Source organism: Camelus dromedarius, chromosome 31, assembly GCF_036321535.1.
Source record: "Camelus dromedarius isolate mCamDro1 chromosome 31, mCamDro1.pat, whole genome shotgun sequence".
Classification (NCBI taxonomy): Eukaryota; Metazoa; Chordata; class Mammalia; order Artiodactyla; family Camelidae; genus Camelus; species Camelus dromedarius.
Window position 1 is genome coordinate 16,672,890 of NC_087466.1, and position 19,700 is coordinate 16,692,589.

Below are 19,700 nucleotides of genomic sequence, written 5' to 3' on the forward strand. Positions count from 1 at the left end.
TATAGTGTTTTTGAAATAAATCTCCAACATGTAAGATTTTTTATGCTTCATCTTGTTGTCTGCTACATTGCTTACTAAAGAAAAGATCCCTTTGATTAAAAAAAATCATGTTGGAAAGAGAAATTGAACTTTAGATATTTTGTGACATTTCAGAACATAGGCATAACATGATATAATTTGATATATTTGGCTTTGGCAGTAAAAATTAATCCATCCAAAATCTCACAGAAGCAACTTCTGGCTGTTGAAATCCGTAATGCACTAGGTCTTTTTCTTGTGATCATCGTGTATCATTTCTAGGCAAGGACTTTATAATTCAGAAGTTATGATAGTAAAAGTTGTACCGAGAATTTTATGTATTTTGCTGTAATAATTTATAAAACTGTTAGAAATGTGAAATTACAGATTCCAGATAAAGGTCATAAAAAGTGGATTTTTTAGTGTTTTCCTGATCATGGGACAGGGCCTGTAGCTCACCAATAAATCATCCATATTTCAGATATCAAAGTGAAGCTATGGATTATGAGCCAATTTAGGTTTTCTAATGTCCAGATGAGAGGAAAATGGATGAGCAAACCTTTGGGGTTGATAGCCCTATATAATTATTTTGGGTGAGCAATGTTTGACATGTGTTAATTTCACCAGAAAGTTGCCCTTAGATGTAAACCCGTTTTAGCCAAGAGTTTCTGGATTTGTCTCTGATTTGCTAAGAGCTGAATATCTAAGTATCTAATAGGGTTAAGCTTTGTGTTATCTTCTTTTTAGTGGTTTATCCTTAGATGCCTTCCTCCCTGCCCCCAACAACATATTAAGTCTTAGCTACAAAAGGTACATTTAATTTTAGCTAGTTGGTTAGTTTTTCTGAACATTTGTTCTTTGCAGACTGAGGGAGACAGATGGACTTGAATTCTAAAGTGGAATCTTTTGATTTAGTAGAAGAAATAACCAGTAAAGTGATAGACGAGGTTTTTGGGCAGTTTTAATTAGTCAGGCACAGCTGTGAGTAGGAATTGGTGAGAAGGGCAAGATGCAGTGGCATAAAAGATGAAGCATTTTTTGTGTTTCTTAGAGGTACTTAGTGGTCAGCCGTGGTCATCAGTAATTTTTAGTGAGTAGTCGCTGGGTGCCTGTTTGTGTCCTTGCCTAACAATTACAGGCCACAGGTCTTTGATCTTATAAGCGACAAAGTCCGGATGATACTGATTTCAGCTTTTTTGTTCTTGCTGACTAGAGGAAGATGAGGTCAGGAGTCCCATTAGAAGTGCTGACCTGGGAGACTGTTTGCAAATGGTGCCTCATTGTGTCTTTTGCTTTCTGTTGTTTTGTTTTGTTTTCTTTGGGGTCATGCATGTTCACTGTCAGGTAGCATTTTTATGAGCATTTGCTCATTCAGTAAATATTTATTGAGCCTCTGGTATGTGCCAGGTTCTCTGGTGCTTGGGATACATTAGGGAACAAAACCGGACAAAAAGCTGTAAGCTATACTGACTGACTTTGAAAATAATATTTTAAAAAATAATTTTTAATTTAACATTTTTATATTTATTTATTATTGCATTATTTAATTATTTTATTTTGGCAAGGGGGAGGCAATTAAGGTTATTTTTGAAGGAAGTACTGGGAATTGAACCCAGGACCTTATCATGCTAAACATGCGCTCTACCCCTTGAGCTATACACCCCCCTTGAAAATAATTTTAACTAATGTTACCGAGTGCTTACTACATGCCAGGTGCTGTGCTCTGTGCCTTATTTAAGGAGAAACAATTTAAAACATGCCAAGATTGTAGTGCAGAAGATAAAATGATGAACGAATCTTAAGTCTGCCCCCTTGAGGAGGTTACAGTCTATCAGAATCCCTTTGGCAATAATAATTATCTATAAACCTTGTATTTTCATTGAGTATATGATTAGAATCTCTCTTGTGCACAATTCTGAGGACTGCCAAATTTCGCAGACCGGAACTTTCTACAATGGGAGGTTGCTTCTTCACACTTAACGGCAGGTGGCAGTAGTTAGGTAGGCTTATTGTGTGCACTCAATCAAGTGGTTACTAAAAAGCAGGAGTTTCCAACCTTGGCCAGGTGATTCCCCGTGGTGGGGGCTTCCCTTACGTTGTAGGATGTTAAGCAGCGTCCCTGGCCTCTACCCACTAGATGCCAGTAGCACCTTCTATTTGTGTTATGACAACCAAAAATATTTCTAGGCATTGCCAAATGTCCCCTGGGAGGCATTAGGAGTCTCTGCGCCAGGCGTTAGTCTCCCTAGACAACCAGCAGCTCCTTCAGGAGACAGAGCCAACCACAGCATCACCCAGAGCTTAGCTCGTGCCATCAGCTCACACTCTTCCTAAAAATGTGAAGCGCTTGGGCTGTTCACACCTTATACTGGGATCTGTAGAGAAACAACTAAGTGCTTATCAGTAGTGGGGAGAATGATCTTAATCCACTTTTCAGGGCTAGAATAATCAGTGGGAATTACAACATTTATTATTATTAAATACATTATAAATTCAAAGGTATATATGTAAGGTATATACATTTGGGGTAGAATTTTTGAATATTTAAATTAAAAAAAATATATATATATTCTGTTACTCCACAACCCAGTTAAGAAATGGGCCCTTACCAATACCTTTAAAGCTCTCTGCATGCTCTACCATCCAACTGTCCCTCTCTCCCACATAGGAAACCACTATCCTGAATTTTGTTTATTTTTCTTTGCTTTTCTTCATTGTTTTATCATATTTTGCACACAGCTCTAAACATTACAGAGCTCAGTTTTGTGTGTTTGAAGACCTTACTGTATAAATGTAGTATGCCATATATTTTTTTTGTGACTTGGTTTTTTTCCCGCTCCACGTGCGTTATATGATTCTTCCATGTCGATGTGTGTAGCAGTACTTTTTTGTTTTCACTGCTCTGTAATTATATGACTACATCACAGAGTATCCATTCTGTTAATGGATGTTTGAGTTGTTTCCAGTTTTGTTGTTATTATAAACGATGCTGCTGTGAATATTCTTGTGCTTGTCATCTGGTGTTCATGTGCAGGCGCCTCTGCAGGGAGTTACCTAGGGATGAATTGCTGTAGCGTAGGCTGTATGCATGGAGTAGGCTGAAGGATGGCTTCCAGAGATACTGGTCCTGATCCCTAGAACCTGTGAATGTTACCTTATATGGAAAGAGGCTCTTTGCAGATGTGATTAAGTTAAGGATCTTGAGCTAGGGAGATTATCTTAGATTATCAGGTGGGCCCTAAATGCAATCACAAGTGTCCTTAATAGAGGAGAGGCAGAGGGAGATTACACGGAGTATAAGAGGAGAAGGCCGTGTGATCACAGAGGCAGAGACCGAAGTGTTGTGCCTACAGCCCAGGAATACCAGCAGCCACCAAAAAGTGGAAGAGCCAAGAAATGAGTCGCCTCCTAGAGCCTCCGGAGGCAGTGCGGCCCTGCCAGCACCTTGAATTTGGCCCAGGGAGGCTCATTTTAGACTCTGGCCTCCAGAACTGTGAGAAAAGAAATATCTGTTGTTTTAAGCCACTAAGTGTATGGTGATTTGTTATAGCAGCCATGGGGAACTAAGACAATGCATTTTCATTTTAACTGGACAATGCCAATTGTTTTCTAAGCTGTTTGTACCAATTTATATTTCCACCAGAAGTGTGTAAGAATTCCTGTTGTTTCACGTTCTTCTAAGCATTTTGGTACTTTTGCATTTTACCAATAGATTTTTCTAAGCAGTTCTATGAACTTTAGTGTAAACTTTAAAAATATAGTTCAGAATGCAAAAACAGATGAGTACACTAATAAGAAGGTAAAAATGTTGATATTGAATACTGTTAATAATGAAGGTGAGGGGCTTGATTAAATTAATAAATATGCTGTAGATACTGTATTATACCTATTATTTCTCTTGCCTCATCTCCTAACCACTAAAATTAATATCTTCTGCATACACTCTTTCTTCTCTTGAAAATAATCCAGTGACTCTTTGGTACTCATTACATGAATTGGCATGCTCTTTAGTTTCTGTTTGGTTTGTTTCTGTTTTTACTCTATCCCACATTAAGTCTTTTTGGCTAAATAAACATAGATTGGTAAAATAGCATTTTTTGGGAAGGGGCAGTTAACTATAACCTATCTGCTCAATAAGATGGTATATTTGTCCATCTGTTTTAAGGGAACAGATGTTAGTTATCAGTTCCAGAAAACCTATCAGGCCCTTGTCTCACAAAATATATTGTTTGATGATAAACATGTTCCACATGCTAACAATACTTGTATCTTAGAACTGTATTTGATGCTTAAAATTTTTTCTTTAAATGTATATTCTCATTTGATTAATTTCTTTCTTCTGTTGTGTTCCTTAAAGGGAAGCATTTAAGCAGATATATTTATATACCGAGGAAACTGGGTTACTCATAGTTGTTGGTAAACCGTTTTGAGAGTCCCAAGAATAAGTTTCTGTTAGCCAAATTAAGTGGCAAATTGAGGTGATTTAGCCAGGTCTCTTTAAGACTGCTTATTTTAGTAGAATCCTAGCATTTGAAGAAGAAATGCCTGTGTGTCATTTACATTACAAGAACTATAATAAAGGGCCATCCAGTTTCTTCTTGATTATGGCCAGTGATGGGACCCTAACAACCTCTTAAGCTTTTGGTTTTGATAAGCTTTTTTTAAAAAACAAAACAAAAAAAAACTCTTTTCTTATAAAAAATTTGGAAAATTGCAAAAATATTAAAGTAGACAGAATTGCATAACAAATCCTTATATGCTCATTAGCAACTTCAACAATTTTCAACTCATGCCAATCTTGTTTCAGCTGTATTACCACCTATTTCTCTCTTTCCCATATTATTCCCATATTATTTTGAAGTAAATCTGTGACATCCTATCATTTTATCCATATGTATTTCAATGTGTATCTGAAAGATAAGGACTCATTACAAAAACCGTAATAATATTTCATATCTTTAAAAATTAACTAATTCTCTAATTAAATATGCAGGCAGTGTTCAAATTTCCAATTGTCCTATAACTGTGCTAATATTTTTAACAGGTTAATTGAATCAGGATCTAAATAAGACGCACACATTGAGATTGGCTGATTGTTTTTTAAACTACATGTTCTTTTTTTTTTTTTCCTGCCTTACAATTTATTTGTAGAAGAAAGTTGATACATTGTCCTGTTGTGTTTCCCACCGTCTAGGTGATGCTTATTGTACCCACTTGGAATAGTTTAACATGTTTTTTCTGTCCTATTTCCTGTATATTCAATTTCCCTCTTTATTTTTGGTAAGACTGCTTCACGGGTGGTGGTGTATATTTTTCAGTAGGCACATAATGTCTGCTGCTTTTTGTGTGATGTTTGCAGCTGCTAATGCTCAATGCCTAGACCTAGTTACATTGAGATTGCAAAATAATGATAGTCTGCCTTTCTTTCATTTATTAGCTGGAATTTTTCTATAAAGAGAAGTTTTCTTTCATCAACTGTTGCTTACCTAGGTGGACAGTTTATAGGAGAAAGGCAGGATAAATGATTGAATCTTTCCCTATATTAACTAATTTTCAAAATAGAGTTGGTTTGCCAACATCCTTCACTTTTTTTGCTTTGTAATATCATTATAAGCTTGTGGAGGTAAATGTATTTGATGTGTAGTTCTGTCCATTGAAGTTATTGTCCTTATTGGTTTGGCAAAATCATTGTTTCTCAAAATGGACTGTTTTTCCAAAGAAGATATACAAATGACCAATTAGCCCATGAAAAGATGCTTAACATCATTAGCCTTCAGGGAAACGCAAATCAAAACCACAGGAGTCACCACTTCACACTCCCCTGAATGGCTCTAATCAAAAGACAGATAACAGGTGTTAGCATAATGTGGAAAAATTGAAATCTTCATACATTACTGGTAGGAATGTAAAATGTGCAGCCACTTTTGGAAAACAGCTTAACAGTTTCTCCAGAGGGTCAAAAGAATTACCATGTGACTCTGCAGTTTCACTCTTAGGTTTTCATCCCTTATGTCCATACAAAAACTTGTTCTTGAATGTTCATAACAGTATTGTTTGTAATAGCCAAAAAGTGAAAATAACTCATCTCTATCTAGCTAATTAATGGATAAATGAGTTGTGGTATACCCATAAAATGGAATATTATTAAGCAATAAAAAGGCATAAACCACTGATACATGGTACAACATAGATAAATTTTAAACATGTTAAGTGAGAGGGCAGGCACAAAATAGCTCTTAGAGTATAATTCCATTTCTATTAAATGTAAACAATAGTTAAATCTGTAGAGATAGTAGATTAGTGTTTGCCTAGGGCTGAGAGATTTCGGGGAAAATGGGGAGTGACTGCTAATAGATACAGAATTTCTTCTGGAGGTGATGAAAGTGTTCTAAATTTATGGTAATAATTGTGCAACTCTGTGAATATGCTAAAAGCCATTAAATTGTATACTTTTAAAAGAAAGTATGTGTTGCCGAAACGAGCGTGGACTGTATACTCTAATTTAGTGAATTTTATGGTGGGTGTATTATACTATAATAAACCTTTTATAAAGATTATTATGTTTAAAAAAAGGACTACCCAGAGTCACCCAGAGAGCCTGTTTTAGGTGCAGATTCCAGGGTATATCCTAGACCTCTTGAAACAGTGTTTGTAATTGGATCCCAAGACTCTCTTTTGAAAGTAAATACATCCAGGAATTCTATTTGCATTATTATGAAGTTCTTTGTTGGGCCGTGCATCCCAGTAACTTTCTGTTTCTGCCTCTTCTGAAGCAATAGAGAATAAGTCTTCATCTTCCACATGACTGCCCTTGAGTCTTATGAAAGCAGCTCCCCTTTCCAGCTCATCTCTTTTGAGGGCCACGCATCCCTAGTTCCTTAACCATTTCTCATGTGACATGATTGCCAGATTAGTCAAATCACCCTCTTTTGGACACATAGTCTGTTAATGACTGCTTAAAATGAGGTACTTTGAACAGGATATTCCAGTTATAGTTTGACTATTGCAGAATATAAATGGGATTATTAGCTCCCTTGCTTCTGACACAGGAATTCTACTAATGTATTAAGATTGCATTAGCATTTTTTAAACTGTATTGGCTCCAATGAAGCATGTGTTTGATTCAGACCTCCTCTACCCCACCTCCAGCACTCCCAGCTTTTATCTAGTCAGGTCTTCCTTCTTAGAGGCTTATCTGGGAAAGTTCCCTTTCTTGGTTGTGATCTGGTCCAAAATAAGAAAGTATCTTTAATGTTTTAACAAGTGTTTAGCAGTTTCAAGGTTTTCAGAGCACTCCCTGTACATTATTTCCTTTGATCTTAATAGTGTAAACCCCTTATTTTATAGATAGTAGAAACACAGACTGAGATAATTCAAGTAAAATGCCTAAGGGGAGACGATTATTTGCTGAGGCTGGGCCAGAACCTGGTTCACCTAACTGGGTGGTTTGTAATGTTGGCTGTATATTGCCTTCACCTGAGTTTTTAAAAAAAAAAAAAAAAGCCTTGGTCCCATCCCAGGTATTCTGAGTTCATTGGACTAGGGTGGAGCCCACTCAGTATTGTTTTAAAGCTCTCAAGGCAGTTCTGATGTTCAGCCAGGTTGAAAACAACTGCTCTAACTCACGTCTTGGTGTTCCTTCCCCCATCACAGGTATTTTCTTCATCTAATTAGAAAGCTCTTATATGGAAAAGGAAGAATCATTTTCCATTGCTCCAGAAGGCAGAATTATGATTAGTCCAAGTGAGAGAGGGTTACTTGGATGTGCAGTGGGAACCAGATGTACATCCTAAGAGAATTATTCTTGGAATTTATGTATCTTCTTCATTAATCTATCAAACATTTATGTGCCAGACACTTTGCTAAGCTCTGGTGATACAAGTATGAATAAGACATGGTTTCCCCCTTTCAGGGCTCACAGTTGAAAGGGCGGGTAGACTTAAATACCATTAAAGTAAATGGCATGTGTTACACATGTTGGGAGCTGTATAATTTCCTTCTTTAATTTGTTATATATAATATTTTATTTATTATTGTATTATTTGATTATTTTACTTTGGCAGTTGGGAGGTAATTAGGTTTATTTTTTAGAAGAGGTACTGGGGATTGAACCCAGGACCTTGTGCATGCTAAGCATGTGCTCTACCACTTGAGCTATACCCTACCCCCTTAATTTGTTATATTTTTGTATTTTTAAATTGTCAACAGTGATTTTCTTACTAAGATATATTTATGCTGAGGATTTGAATATGTCACACAATAGTAGTCTTTACATTAAGTATGTAATTCAAGAATAACAGGTAAAGTTAGTCTTTGCATAGATATCTTTTCTTTAAATACTCCTAATAATAAAATTTGTAACAGCGTTCAAACCATCTCGAGAGTTCATTCCTACATCTTTCTCTGAATTTTATTCTGTCGATTACTAAGCATAGGAAGATGATCTGTATTGGTTTTGTCAAGATTTTGTGTTGGTGAAAAAAATTTTGTAACATGGAGAAATTTTTTGATTTGGATTTCATGCCTCAGATCAACTTTGAAGTCATTCTGTATACCACTCACTGCATTTCCTTTATAGACATCATCTATTAAAAATAAAACATTGATACATTCCTATTGAAACAGCAGACACATTTTTCCTTATAGTTTATATCTGACCATCTGATAGAGGTATGTGCTGGATACTATGGAAACACCAAAAGGTTATTCTGGAAAGGGGGGGAGAGAGAGAGAGAGAGAAAGAGGAAGAGAGAAGAAATCAGGGTTTTTCAAAGTTGGTGGTGGAGCAGAGCTGAGTTCTGAATGATAGGTAGTGTTTAGACTGAGTGGTGTGGACGTTCAGGCCACATTGGCCACGTTTAGGGAGATGGAAAAGTAGGACCCTGGTCATGGAACATGAGAAAAGATAAAAACTGGGCAGGGACCAGGACAAGATGGAATTTTCATGCAAAAAGAATTTGAACGGTAATTTCTTACATGTGGGAGTCCTCACAGTTCCAACAATCCTGTTCTCAGTAGCAGTTATACAGGGATCTGGGAAAAATCATCATGTGCTGGAGAAAGTTTTATAGGGCTGAGCCAAAGCTGATTAATCTGGTGATACGTGAGGGTCCATTCATAGTTTTGATCCAAGCCTTAGGGGCTAAAACTCATGAATTAAAGTGTGAAATTTAATCGTGGTTATCAGTTAAGACCCTTTTGAAAAATAGGTGATGTAGAAAGAGAGTTTGAATATATGTTTCCAAGACTGGATAAGGTCATGCAGCCTCAGAGTCTAATTTAATTGATAAGTGATCCACTCTTGATTTCAGCTTTCGTAGTGGAGATAGAATTCCATCCTTCCATTCATGATTCATCTACTTGGTTCACTGAAACCATTCTCATCTTCTCTGAGTTGCCATATGCAATTCAATTTGGCCATGATTGCCATCTTCATAATGTGAAAATGGTAGGAAAACCTGTAGAAGGGTTTAAAAATCCACTCCATCACTTGAGAGGGTTTTGGTATTCTGTAGCCTCTACTGAAAAGTTTTGTACTAGGGTTGCAAGTCTGGCCAGTTGATCTGCTTTGGAATAATTCAGGTTTAAATTCCTTTTATGCTGACAGGTTCGTGTAATGAATTGAGTCGGTTAATGTTCCATACTAAGGAGCATAGGAATTCATTTATTTGCAGCTTGAGTGATCCTGAGTTTTAAATGTCCTTTCTTTTTGGAGAATGAAAGGTTTTATTGTCCACTGGTAGTTCCTAGGATCCATAGTAGTGTCCCCCATCCCACCCCACAGTTCTCTCTCCTAGCCAGGAGTATAACCAGCCCTACATTGAGAGAAATTGCTGCCAAAGTAGAATAGGTGGGACTAGTGAATGGATTTAAGGAAAGTACTTCCTATGGTACTTGTGATTATCTTTGTCAGATATGTCTCCCAAATGTTGAATACATCAATTGTGTTCCCATTTGTTTGACTAGCAGTTATTTAAAGATAGTGTCTGCTTGTGTAAAATATTAGCTCTAGCTATGACTGCTTTTCTTCAACATAAACTAACTTGTCATCACTGTTACGTTTAATTTTTTTAATAGAGTGAAAAACCCCTCATGTTTCTGTTGTCACAAATACTAATGACATTTCAAAACTGAATGCATATGCTTTACATAACCTAATTATGGGGCATACACAATTTTTATACTGCTTTTTATTGTGTGATTTTAATTATTTTTATTTATGGCATAATATTCTACTGTGATATGTTATAATTTAATTGAACACTTCTGGATTTTGAGATTGCTTCCACTTTTTCCACTATAATAAGACTGCAGTGAAAATCTGTGAATTTTTATTTCTGGACTCTTTCTTTAGGATAAATTCTTAGAAATGAGATATCTTTCTACTTCTTTCAGAAGTAGAAGCTAATACATCTTTTAGTTTCTTTCTTGACCCTTTGAGAGAATTATATCTCTGCTCTTCTGAACAGCAAGGTTGATGGAGATTGAGATTTACATTTAGGGGAATACAGTAGTTCATTCCCCAATCCTGACTTTTCTGCTAATTATTAGCCTAGTTAGTTTCCTTATTTCGATATATAATACTTTCTATCCCATGAAAAGCCTCTATATGCTTATTCTCCCTGCCACATTTACTTGAAATGCATATTGGCATTTTACATTTTGCATCATGGCTGACAGGTACATGTTCCATATTTTCCCAGATGGAAAATGGAAATAAATTGGCTAAAATGATACGATCCTCTATAACTGTTCTTATGTCAAATATTGGAGTCTTGCTCACAGCCAGATTTGGCTGGCAAAGAATATCTTGCCTACTTTCTCTTAGCTTTCCAGAGTGATTGTTGTTTAGCTTGAAAATGTGTATGCCATGTATGATAAATCATATAAAGACTATGAGTTACTTTGAATGTTGCTCCTTTAATGGGGGTGACTTCAGCATTATCACCGAAGTATAGTTAGTAAACCTTCCTTCTGATTAAGGGTGATGGGAACCTTCCCTTTTCCTTAAATAGCATTTTTCCTTTTTAAAGACAAAAAAATACTAATTTTCTAATGACATTTTGGTCTTTTATCTTATTTGTCAAGAGCTGTCACTGATATGATGATCTGAGACAAATTATTTAATATTCATAAGCACCAGAATAGATCCTCCATAGCTCACTTACTAAAACCCAAAGGTCTGATGTCTTTATAATATAACTTTAGGCCATGACCTTCAAACTTTAGAATTCTTAAAAAACAGCAGCATATTGGACAGTTCTTAGTTTTCATAAGGGGCCACTGAAATGGATAGTGCTGAGTAATCTAATGGATTTCTGAAAGCGTAGTGTGCTTTAGATACTGCTAAATCAATAAACATTATAGTCACTTAAGTGTGTATGTTATATAATATTGGGTTAATTATATTATAACTCAAATCCTTTTAGAATATTTGTCTTTCAAGTAGAATGCTAAAAATATAACTGAAGTGCTTATAAAAATAGAACCATGGGAAAAATGCAGAAGTATAGTATATATATTTCTTAGCTAATGTTAATATTTGGAGTTAGCTACAGATTCTGTCATAAACATCAGTTTATGAACCATGAAATACCATGTTTCAGAAGCACTTACATTTTGAGATTGACAATAAAAATAAATAGCTGGGTTTAGTGTTACTGAATTGTTCTTTGATTCTTGAGTCCAATAAAAGCCTGTATTGAATTTTTTAGTAGTTGCTTTATATAACATAAGTAGCTGGTCAGTGTTGCATAAGTAAAAATATATTTGGAGCACATATGTATTTTATATCAGAGTTGTTTTGGGTAGAAATTACAAAATCAATATTGGAAAGCTTTTAAAAAATGCAATAAAATTTCTTACTTGTTTAGATACTCGTAACTGAGAAGATGATGAAATTTAAAATTTTGTGATTTTTTTCACGTTTTCTTTGCTTTTGTGCCAAGCCTCTTCCAATCTCAACTTTCTGGTCTGCTGAGAACCAGACCCCTCTGGCACCTGATAATCTGTTTTCATGTGCTTGCTCTAAGAATACCTTCCTTTATTTGTTGGATACAACACTTCATTCATTTTAACTTAGTCAAATTTATATGTATAATTCTTTGCATCATAAATTTAGTTTGAGTCTTTTTTTTTGTAGTGTAGAGAAGAGTTTTATCTGAGCCGAATAGCACTGGCCCGGAAGCCCGCTTCCCAGGTTCCTCTGAGGGGCTGCTTCGGAGAAGCGTGGCTTCCAGCACAGTTTTATATTTTATCAGAAAAAAATAACATTAACAAGTCAGGGATACATTTCTTCAAGGTTTCAAAAAAAATGATTCGTTATCTTGATAAAGCAGTTTACTTTCTTAGTTAATTGAGGATTTGATGGTTTTATTTTTTCCTCAGCTGTTGAAAATCTCAAGAAGGTCTCCTGATAATTGTTTTTGGCAAGAAATTAGTGGTGGTTCCGTTATCAGTGTGAACTAGATAAATCTATACCTATCACCAATTGAAATAATGGATTAACAGTGGTAAGAATGGAGTGTCCTTCAAAATCAAAGATTAATAAACAATCACATTATTAGTAGGTATTTTTGATTTTGAAGATAAAACTTGTTCTGTTTTCACTGACAATCCACCTGGTAATAGAAGTTAGAGATATAGATTTATAACCCAGGCATTGAATAAAGATTTACACCTCAATTTTCTAGAATGTTACTCAACTTTTTGTTTTCCAAATCAACTTTTGACTTCCGCACTTAATTATTTTAATGATTTGGGTCCTAATCTCACTTTTAACAGGAGCACTAGCAGAAATGCCAGGGGAGGGGGGTGAAAGTCAGCATCAGCAACCTGGCTTTACAGCGCCCATTTTCGTATTTGGTCACAATGAAAAGAATTGTTGATGTGGGCCATTTTTAGATACCGTTGGATAGATTTGCTTCCATCGATGAGAGCAATGGTGAAAGCTGTACACACCAACTTCTTCTCTATTGATTCTTTCCTTAGATTTTAACATTTGAGACCAAGAACCCGACAGAATTAGCAGAACGTTTGCGCTCTGTTTGTGGGAATCAGAGTAACGCTTACGCCCGCCTGCTGGAATACCGCCTGAACGCCCTGCGAGGACTGTGGAATGCCCAGCGCCAGCTGGCCTTGGAAGAGCAGCATGAAAGGGAGAGCTCGGGGGATGAAGAAACTTTGGCCCTGCTCAAACGCCAGGGCTTGCTGCAGCAACCCGAGCAAGCTCCGTTCACATCGAGGATGGGGCTCCTGCTGGTCTTCCCCCTTATTCAGTCCCAGAGTAGAACAGACCCCTCTCTCTGTAACATAACTGCTGAGGTGCTATTGAACTGCCTTCGCGACTGCCAGCCTTTGAGCTTGACCAAGGAGCCCGCCGACTGTCTCAATGGAATTGAAACTTTGCTGTGCTCCTGGCTAGAGGAGACTTCTGACACAGGCCGACACATCCCACATAAGCAAAAAGAAAATGCTGCTGCTGCCCTGGTGGCTTTGGCATGTGCCAGGTAAGGAAAATCAAAAGTGCTAACCAGTGACCTTGTGACGGCTGCTGCCTGGGTTGGGTGAATGAACGAGAGGGCAGCGTCCTCCAGTGGAAGGCTTAATATTCAGAAGTCGTTCTTTGCTTTCAGTGTTGAATTTCATAGCCTTGATAGTGCATAAGATGCTTTCACCAAAACTTGGCACTGGGGAGATGGAGCTGGAACCTAAGTTTAAGTTTTTGCTTTCCGTTATACCGTGATAACACCTTAAACAGTTTAAAATGGAGAACACTCGCCACTGTCTGTTCACCCCTTCGATGATTAGTGTTTTGCATGAGGTAGTTAGTGGAGGATGTTATGTTTGTATTTCTCCTGGAAGGAGCATCAAAAAAATATGCAGAGGTTTTAATTTTTTTCATGCGTGTCTATAAGGAGTGCATCAGCGAGGGGGCGGGTTATTACTCACCCAGACTCGGTCACACAGACTTGGTCACAAATTATGTTTCTGCACCTTGATGCTTGGCTTCATCAATTTAATTAAAAGCTCTCTCTGTATGTATCAAGACCTAACAACATGCTGTCTTTGACGTGTAAGTTGATGTTATTGATCCACTGTCAATAGGAAGTATGTTTTCCAGGAGAGGATTTCTTACATTCTCCTGCCCAGTAAACTGTGTGGTCATTCTCACATATTTGTGAGAAAAAGGTTCACTACCTTTGCTTTCCTCTAACCTAATTGTCTAGGGACCAATTAGGACCATGGTCTGACAGATGAGTGTCACTAATCTATTCCTCTCCCTTCAGAATTTTTCTTTGATTGTTTCCTTCCTTTTTTTAGTGAAGCATGTGTGGGAAAATTCTTCTTGGAGGATTATGAGGTTCTTAGCTATAAGACTTCTTCCTCTATTTTTATGGTTTCAAAGTTGACCTTTAAATGGTTGAATCTCAAGCTATTTTTAAAGCAAAATGGCACCAGTATTTATTGTCAGTTTCTTTGCCCTGAGCGAACTGTCATAGCCTAGTTTTAGATCCTTGAAAACTGTAGTTGATTATGGAAATCCTGACATGAGCTTAATACTGGAGACATTATTGGGTGACCTGTACTAAAATAAGTTTCTGTGTAAAGGCTTTATATTGGATTGATTTATTTTTGGGGGGTTATGCAGAGGACAGTTTTGAGCCCTAAATAGATTTGTTATTAATGCAAAAATCTCACTTTGGGAAATTTTGCTTTTAGGTAGTCCTATCTTTAGATTTAGGATGTCTGGAATAATCATCAGCTCTTCAGTTTCAAATGTTTTAATTGAACATTGGATCATAAACTCACTTTTTTAAAATTATGGTCCCTAATTTAGTCTGAACCACAGATAGTTATTGAAATTGCTTTGTATATTTGAGATTCCAAATTCCATTCAGCAGAAATGTTGAAATGAGTGTTTATATTTTTTTCTTCTTGAGTGTGTGTTTTTGTTTATGCTTTTAGATGGTTCCTGCATTCTTTTCCTAGTATTATCACCTTGTACTTAGCTTTATTTACTTCAGAATTCACATGCTTTCCAGTGTTAGGTCATTTCCTTTAACGAAATTACTAGGAACATATTACTGAACTTTTGAGAATGATGCTCTCAAAGACAGAATGACTTCTCCAAAATATGTTGAAGATGTTTTTTTATTCAACCATCATTTATCGAACACCTCTGATGTTCCTCTGCCAGGAACCTTGGGAAATAGTGAGTCATAGTTTCTAATCTTACAGTTGAATGGACTCTGGGCAGTTCATTTCATAAATCATTATTGCTCATTCACCACGTGCAAAGTAGCCTTCTAGGCAGTGGGGCTATAGCAGTAAGCAAGGTAGATGATCCCTCAGATTGTGAAGTTTACATGAGAGTGAGACAGGTAGACAACTAGCAACAAATGTATATATAAGATATTTTCAGAGAGGAATATTCATTGTAAAGACAAACCAGGATATTTTGATAGAGAGTGACTTAAGTGGAAGTGGGGATCAGCGTTAGCTGGGGATACCAGGGAAGGCCTTACTGAAGAGGTGACATTTGGACTGAGGCCTAGATGATGAGCAAGAGCCAGTCACACAAAAAAGCCAGTGACGGGGTGTTCCAGGCAAGAGGAGCAGCAAGTGGCACGGCTCTGATCCTCTTCCTGTGCTTGGGGTGACTGAAGGGCAGCAGCGTGAGCAGGGCGGCTGGGATGCAGGGGTAGAAGGAGGGGGCAGGAATGAGGCTGGCAGGGCCCAGATGAGGATGTAAGGGCTTGGGAGCCATGGAAGGAGTTTAAATTGTACTGTTAAAATCTGATTGGGTCTGGCAGGTAATATCTTACAGCTGGTTTAATGGTTTTAAGTGTTCCAGTGCGCTTTTGCCCCTTTATTTTAACTTCATTGTACCCCAGGGAGGTATCCCTGCTGGATAGATGAAGCAGCAAAAACCCATAGGAGTCTGGTGACGAGACTGAGATGGTGCCTAGGGTGAGTGGCAGAGCCAGGTTTCAGAGCCTGGGGGTCCTGACTCCCAGCTTGTGCTTTTATACCCAGTTGCTGCCTCCCTTCCTTAGACGGTTCTTTGGTTTTGATTCTTTAAACACCAGGGATAGTGAAAGGGGCAGTTAAGAGGAGAACTCTAGGCCTCCTTGGCCCCACGTTAGGTGTTCCATTTCTTTTGGGTTTAGGCACATGATACCGAGCAATTAAAGTCTTGGCTAAGAGAGGAAGGCAGCAATCCGAAGTCTGCCCCTCTGATACAGGCGATCATTTAGTTCAGGAAATGTTCTTGTGGTGATTTATACTTAGAATCTGGCCAGGTAAGTCCTGTGCATCTTAAACGCACCTTCTTTTAGATGCTACTGACTATATTACAGACTTCCCAGAGCCTCAAGCCTTGGGAACCAAAAGAAAACCAGGTGTGGGTGAGCTCTGCAGGCATTACATTCACATAGTTCACAGCAGTGGGAGGCAGAAGAAACACTTCTCAGCCCAATGTATTAATTATTTGAATGTTTTCCTTTTAGGTCATATTTAATGTGATAGGGTTCAGTGAGATGTTAAGTAAAATGGATGAACTTAACAAATATATTAAAAAAAATTAAGCCTGGAAATGCTGTTAGATTTTAAATATTACCTCTTCCTATGAAATCTCTCCTCTAGACTAGAGACTGACTTGATGACACATATCCAGGCCTAATAGCCACATGTTCTTTGTGCTTGAGCCTTATGTTTTGAACTTTTATGTTAGGGGAGAGTTATTTACCTTTGCAAATGCAAGAAGAATATCATAACTGGTGTACAAACATCAAGTTTTCTTTGTACAGCACTTCTGCTGATTGGCAGAAGCAGACACACTTTGGAACCAGGCACATTTTGGAACTTTCCCATGTGGTTAATAAAATTAACTTTAACAATCTTATTATTTGACGTTTCAGTTTTGACGGTTTTTTGTTCCGTTCTGTTTTTAGGGGATCGTTGAAAACTTTTGTTCATACAGTTCATCTATTACAGAAACAGACTGATCTAGGGTCCCTGCCCGTCGCCGATGTGCTCTATAGGTAAGATGTCACTTTCAGTCGCCACCCTTCTCTACACAAGGGAGGTTTGTACATAAAAGCTCTTTTAATAAGTAAATTGCTAAAGTCTCTTATCAATTAATGATTCATATTTTTATTTTTTATTTTATTTTATTAAAAATTTTTTTCTATGTAAAGAATTTTTACAACTTTTTTGGGGGGGAGGTAATTAAGTTTATCTATTTATTTATTACTTTTTTGGGGGGTACTGGGGATTGAACCTGGGACTTTGTGCATGCTAGGCATGCACTCTACCACTAAGCTATACCCTCCCTGCTTAATGATCCATATTTTTAAATAAGCATGTTATTCTATTCATCTTAAGTGAGAATTTTGTTTCTTTCCTTCTTTGAAGGTGTTCCCAGAGAATGTTGTTTTTCATTTTTTAATTTTTGTGGATTTTTTTAAAAGTGCAGTAGTTTGTCATGAATTCTCATTGTAGATTTCGAGATGACAATATGTTAAGGTAAAGAAGAAAGTGAAAATCATTCATGATCTCATTACTCAAAGATAACCACTCCTAGTGTTATGTGTGTTCTGTGTGTTTCATAGTGCATACCTCTCTCCTTCCCTCCTTCCATCCCTTTCTTCCTTTCCTTCTCTGTCTCTCACATACACAAGTATACATGTAAAATATATACATTTTATACACAGCTACAATTTTATAATATTTCTATAAGCATAACTTCATAATTTTTTAATTAAAAAATATGTATCATGAATATCTTTTCAGATGTATAACATTTATGTAAAAGTCCTTGTTCTTTGAGATGGTAAGTAGACTTTCACCTCCTTGCTGAAATGAATGATCTCAGTGTCTTTATGATTCTCTCTCTCTCCTTTTTAGGCTGTTACTTTTGGAAGGCGGGCCGGGATCCCCCTCCTGTTTGCTTGGTGGCAAACACATAGTATCATGGGGATATGAAGACATGTTGCCTGCACCGGATAGCAACACTGGCTCCAGTTCTGAGAATAAAGGTAATGGAGGGGTTTTGGTCCTGTAATTGAAATTAAGATGTGAAAAGACTGCTTTTAGATCACTGTGGCAAACAATTTAAATATAACTCTGTGTTCCTTTTAATTAAGAGCTCAAGGTTCCTATACAGTGTGTTCATTGTCTGCTTTATCAGTAAAACTATAAAAGCTGATACTCAGTGAGGTAAGAAAATGGATAGGTTTTATTATCGCAAGGGAAAAGGATCGTCTATACACTCCTGCCAAGGAGGCATGAATTACTTAAATTGGTTCCTGGGTATTTGAATTTGGGCTTGGGGAGCCTTAAGTTGAGTTTTTCTGTCCACGAACAGAGTATTGAGGTTGCTGCCTGATACTGTTTCTTTTAGTAATTTATTGTATGTGTTGATGAGCCCTCCCGTCCTAAAAGCAAAAAACCATGAGATTGTTCAAAGGAGCATGAATTATCTCCTTTAAATAGAGTGGACAGGTTAAAATGTTTTTACACAGTTTCGCAAGTATTATATATCAGTTTATTCTGTGATCTCAGCGAAAATGGCAGAAGGTCTATTAAATGACCTGCACTTAACTTGCTGGATGAATTAGGCCTCTTAATTCGCTTAGTAGATGTACTGAACTGTGCTGTGACACACCAAACCGGTGAGGCCAGGGGGCTCTTCTTGACCGTCTGTGCATTGCTGCTCCCACCTGTGGGGTTGCAGGCTTGCCAAGAGTCTGCCTTGCTTCCAAACCTGTTTGTTGTTGTAACTTGTACTTGTGATTATATCGTTAAATATTACGTAATTGATGAAAGAGGAATTTTTCTTAAAACCCTAGGGAATTGTTTCCATTAAAAAAATGGAATGTTTTAGAAAGACTCAACAAAGCGAATCTCTAAGAAATGGGTGCTCTCTAAGAAATTAGAGTGGGATTCAGGGTCTATTCTGCCCACCCCTTCACTTCACACCCTTGATGGGGGCAACTTTCCCAGGTAACGGTAAGGGTACCGGGTGCAGTCTAAGCATGAGCCACCCCTGCACCTCTCACCAGGGCCTGTGCCTTTTCGCAGTCCGCTGTTTCTTCCAGGCAGTCATGTGCAAGTGGTGAGAGGAGCAGACAAGACTTCGGGATGTGAGTTATTACTTTCACTGACTCAACTAGAGTCAACAGGAGAAGCGAAAAGCCTGCGATGCCTAAGAAGTTCTTAACCATTACAGGCTGAAATTTATGAACTCACACAAAACCAAGCCCCCTTCTTTACACTCTCCTTTTAGTCTCTCCTTTGGAGTAGTTTCTCACTGAGGATGATGATATTAAGCTGATCTGTGTTTTGCTTTGGTTTTGCTTCTGGCTAGAGGATGTTTTCCTTATATTAACTTAAAAAGTAATCTCGCTTAACTTCTAACATGGAAACATTTAACGTATACAGAAGTTGAGAGACTACTGTAGTAAACCCTGTGTTCTCACCCCTCAACTTCAGCAAGTATCAACTCCGGCCAGTCTTGTTCGTTCTGTCTCCTTCTCTCCCACTCCTTGTTAAACCCATACTCAAAAGCCTTTGGCCTTAATCTAAAGAATGATGAATAAATGTATTTTTGTAAGTTTTAAGTTAAAATGTTTAAGGAGTGAAATTAATATTTTAAAAATGGTTACCCATTTTAATTG

The 19,700-nt window shown here is 37.3% G+C and overlaps 1 protein-coding gene across 9 annotated transcripts in view; it reads left to right on the forward strand.

Annotated features, from left to right (window-relative positions):
• Positions 1-19,700, forward strand: part of HECTD4 (HECT domain E3 ubiquitin protein ligase 4) — a 164,410-nt gene that overhangs the window by 27,270 nt on the left and 117,440 nt on the right. For all 9 annotated transcript variants that reach the window (XM_031442742.2, XM_031442744.2, XM_031442743.2 and 6 more), the window contains exons 2-4: positions 13,009-13,526; positions 16,974-17,063; positions 17,929-18,059. In XM_031442742.2, coding sequence (XP_031298602.2) covers positions 13,009-13,526; positions 16,974-17,063; positions 17,929-18,059 — 739 coding nt within the window. The remainder of the gene's footprint in view (positions 1-13,008; positions 13,527-16,973; positions 17,064-17,928; positions 18,060-19,700) is intronic.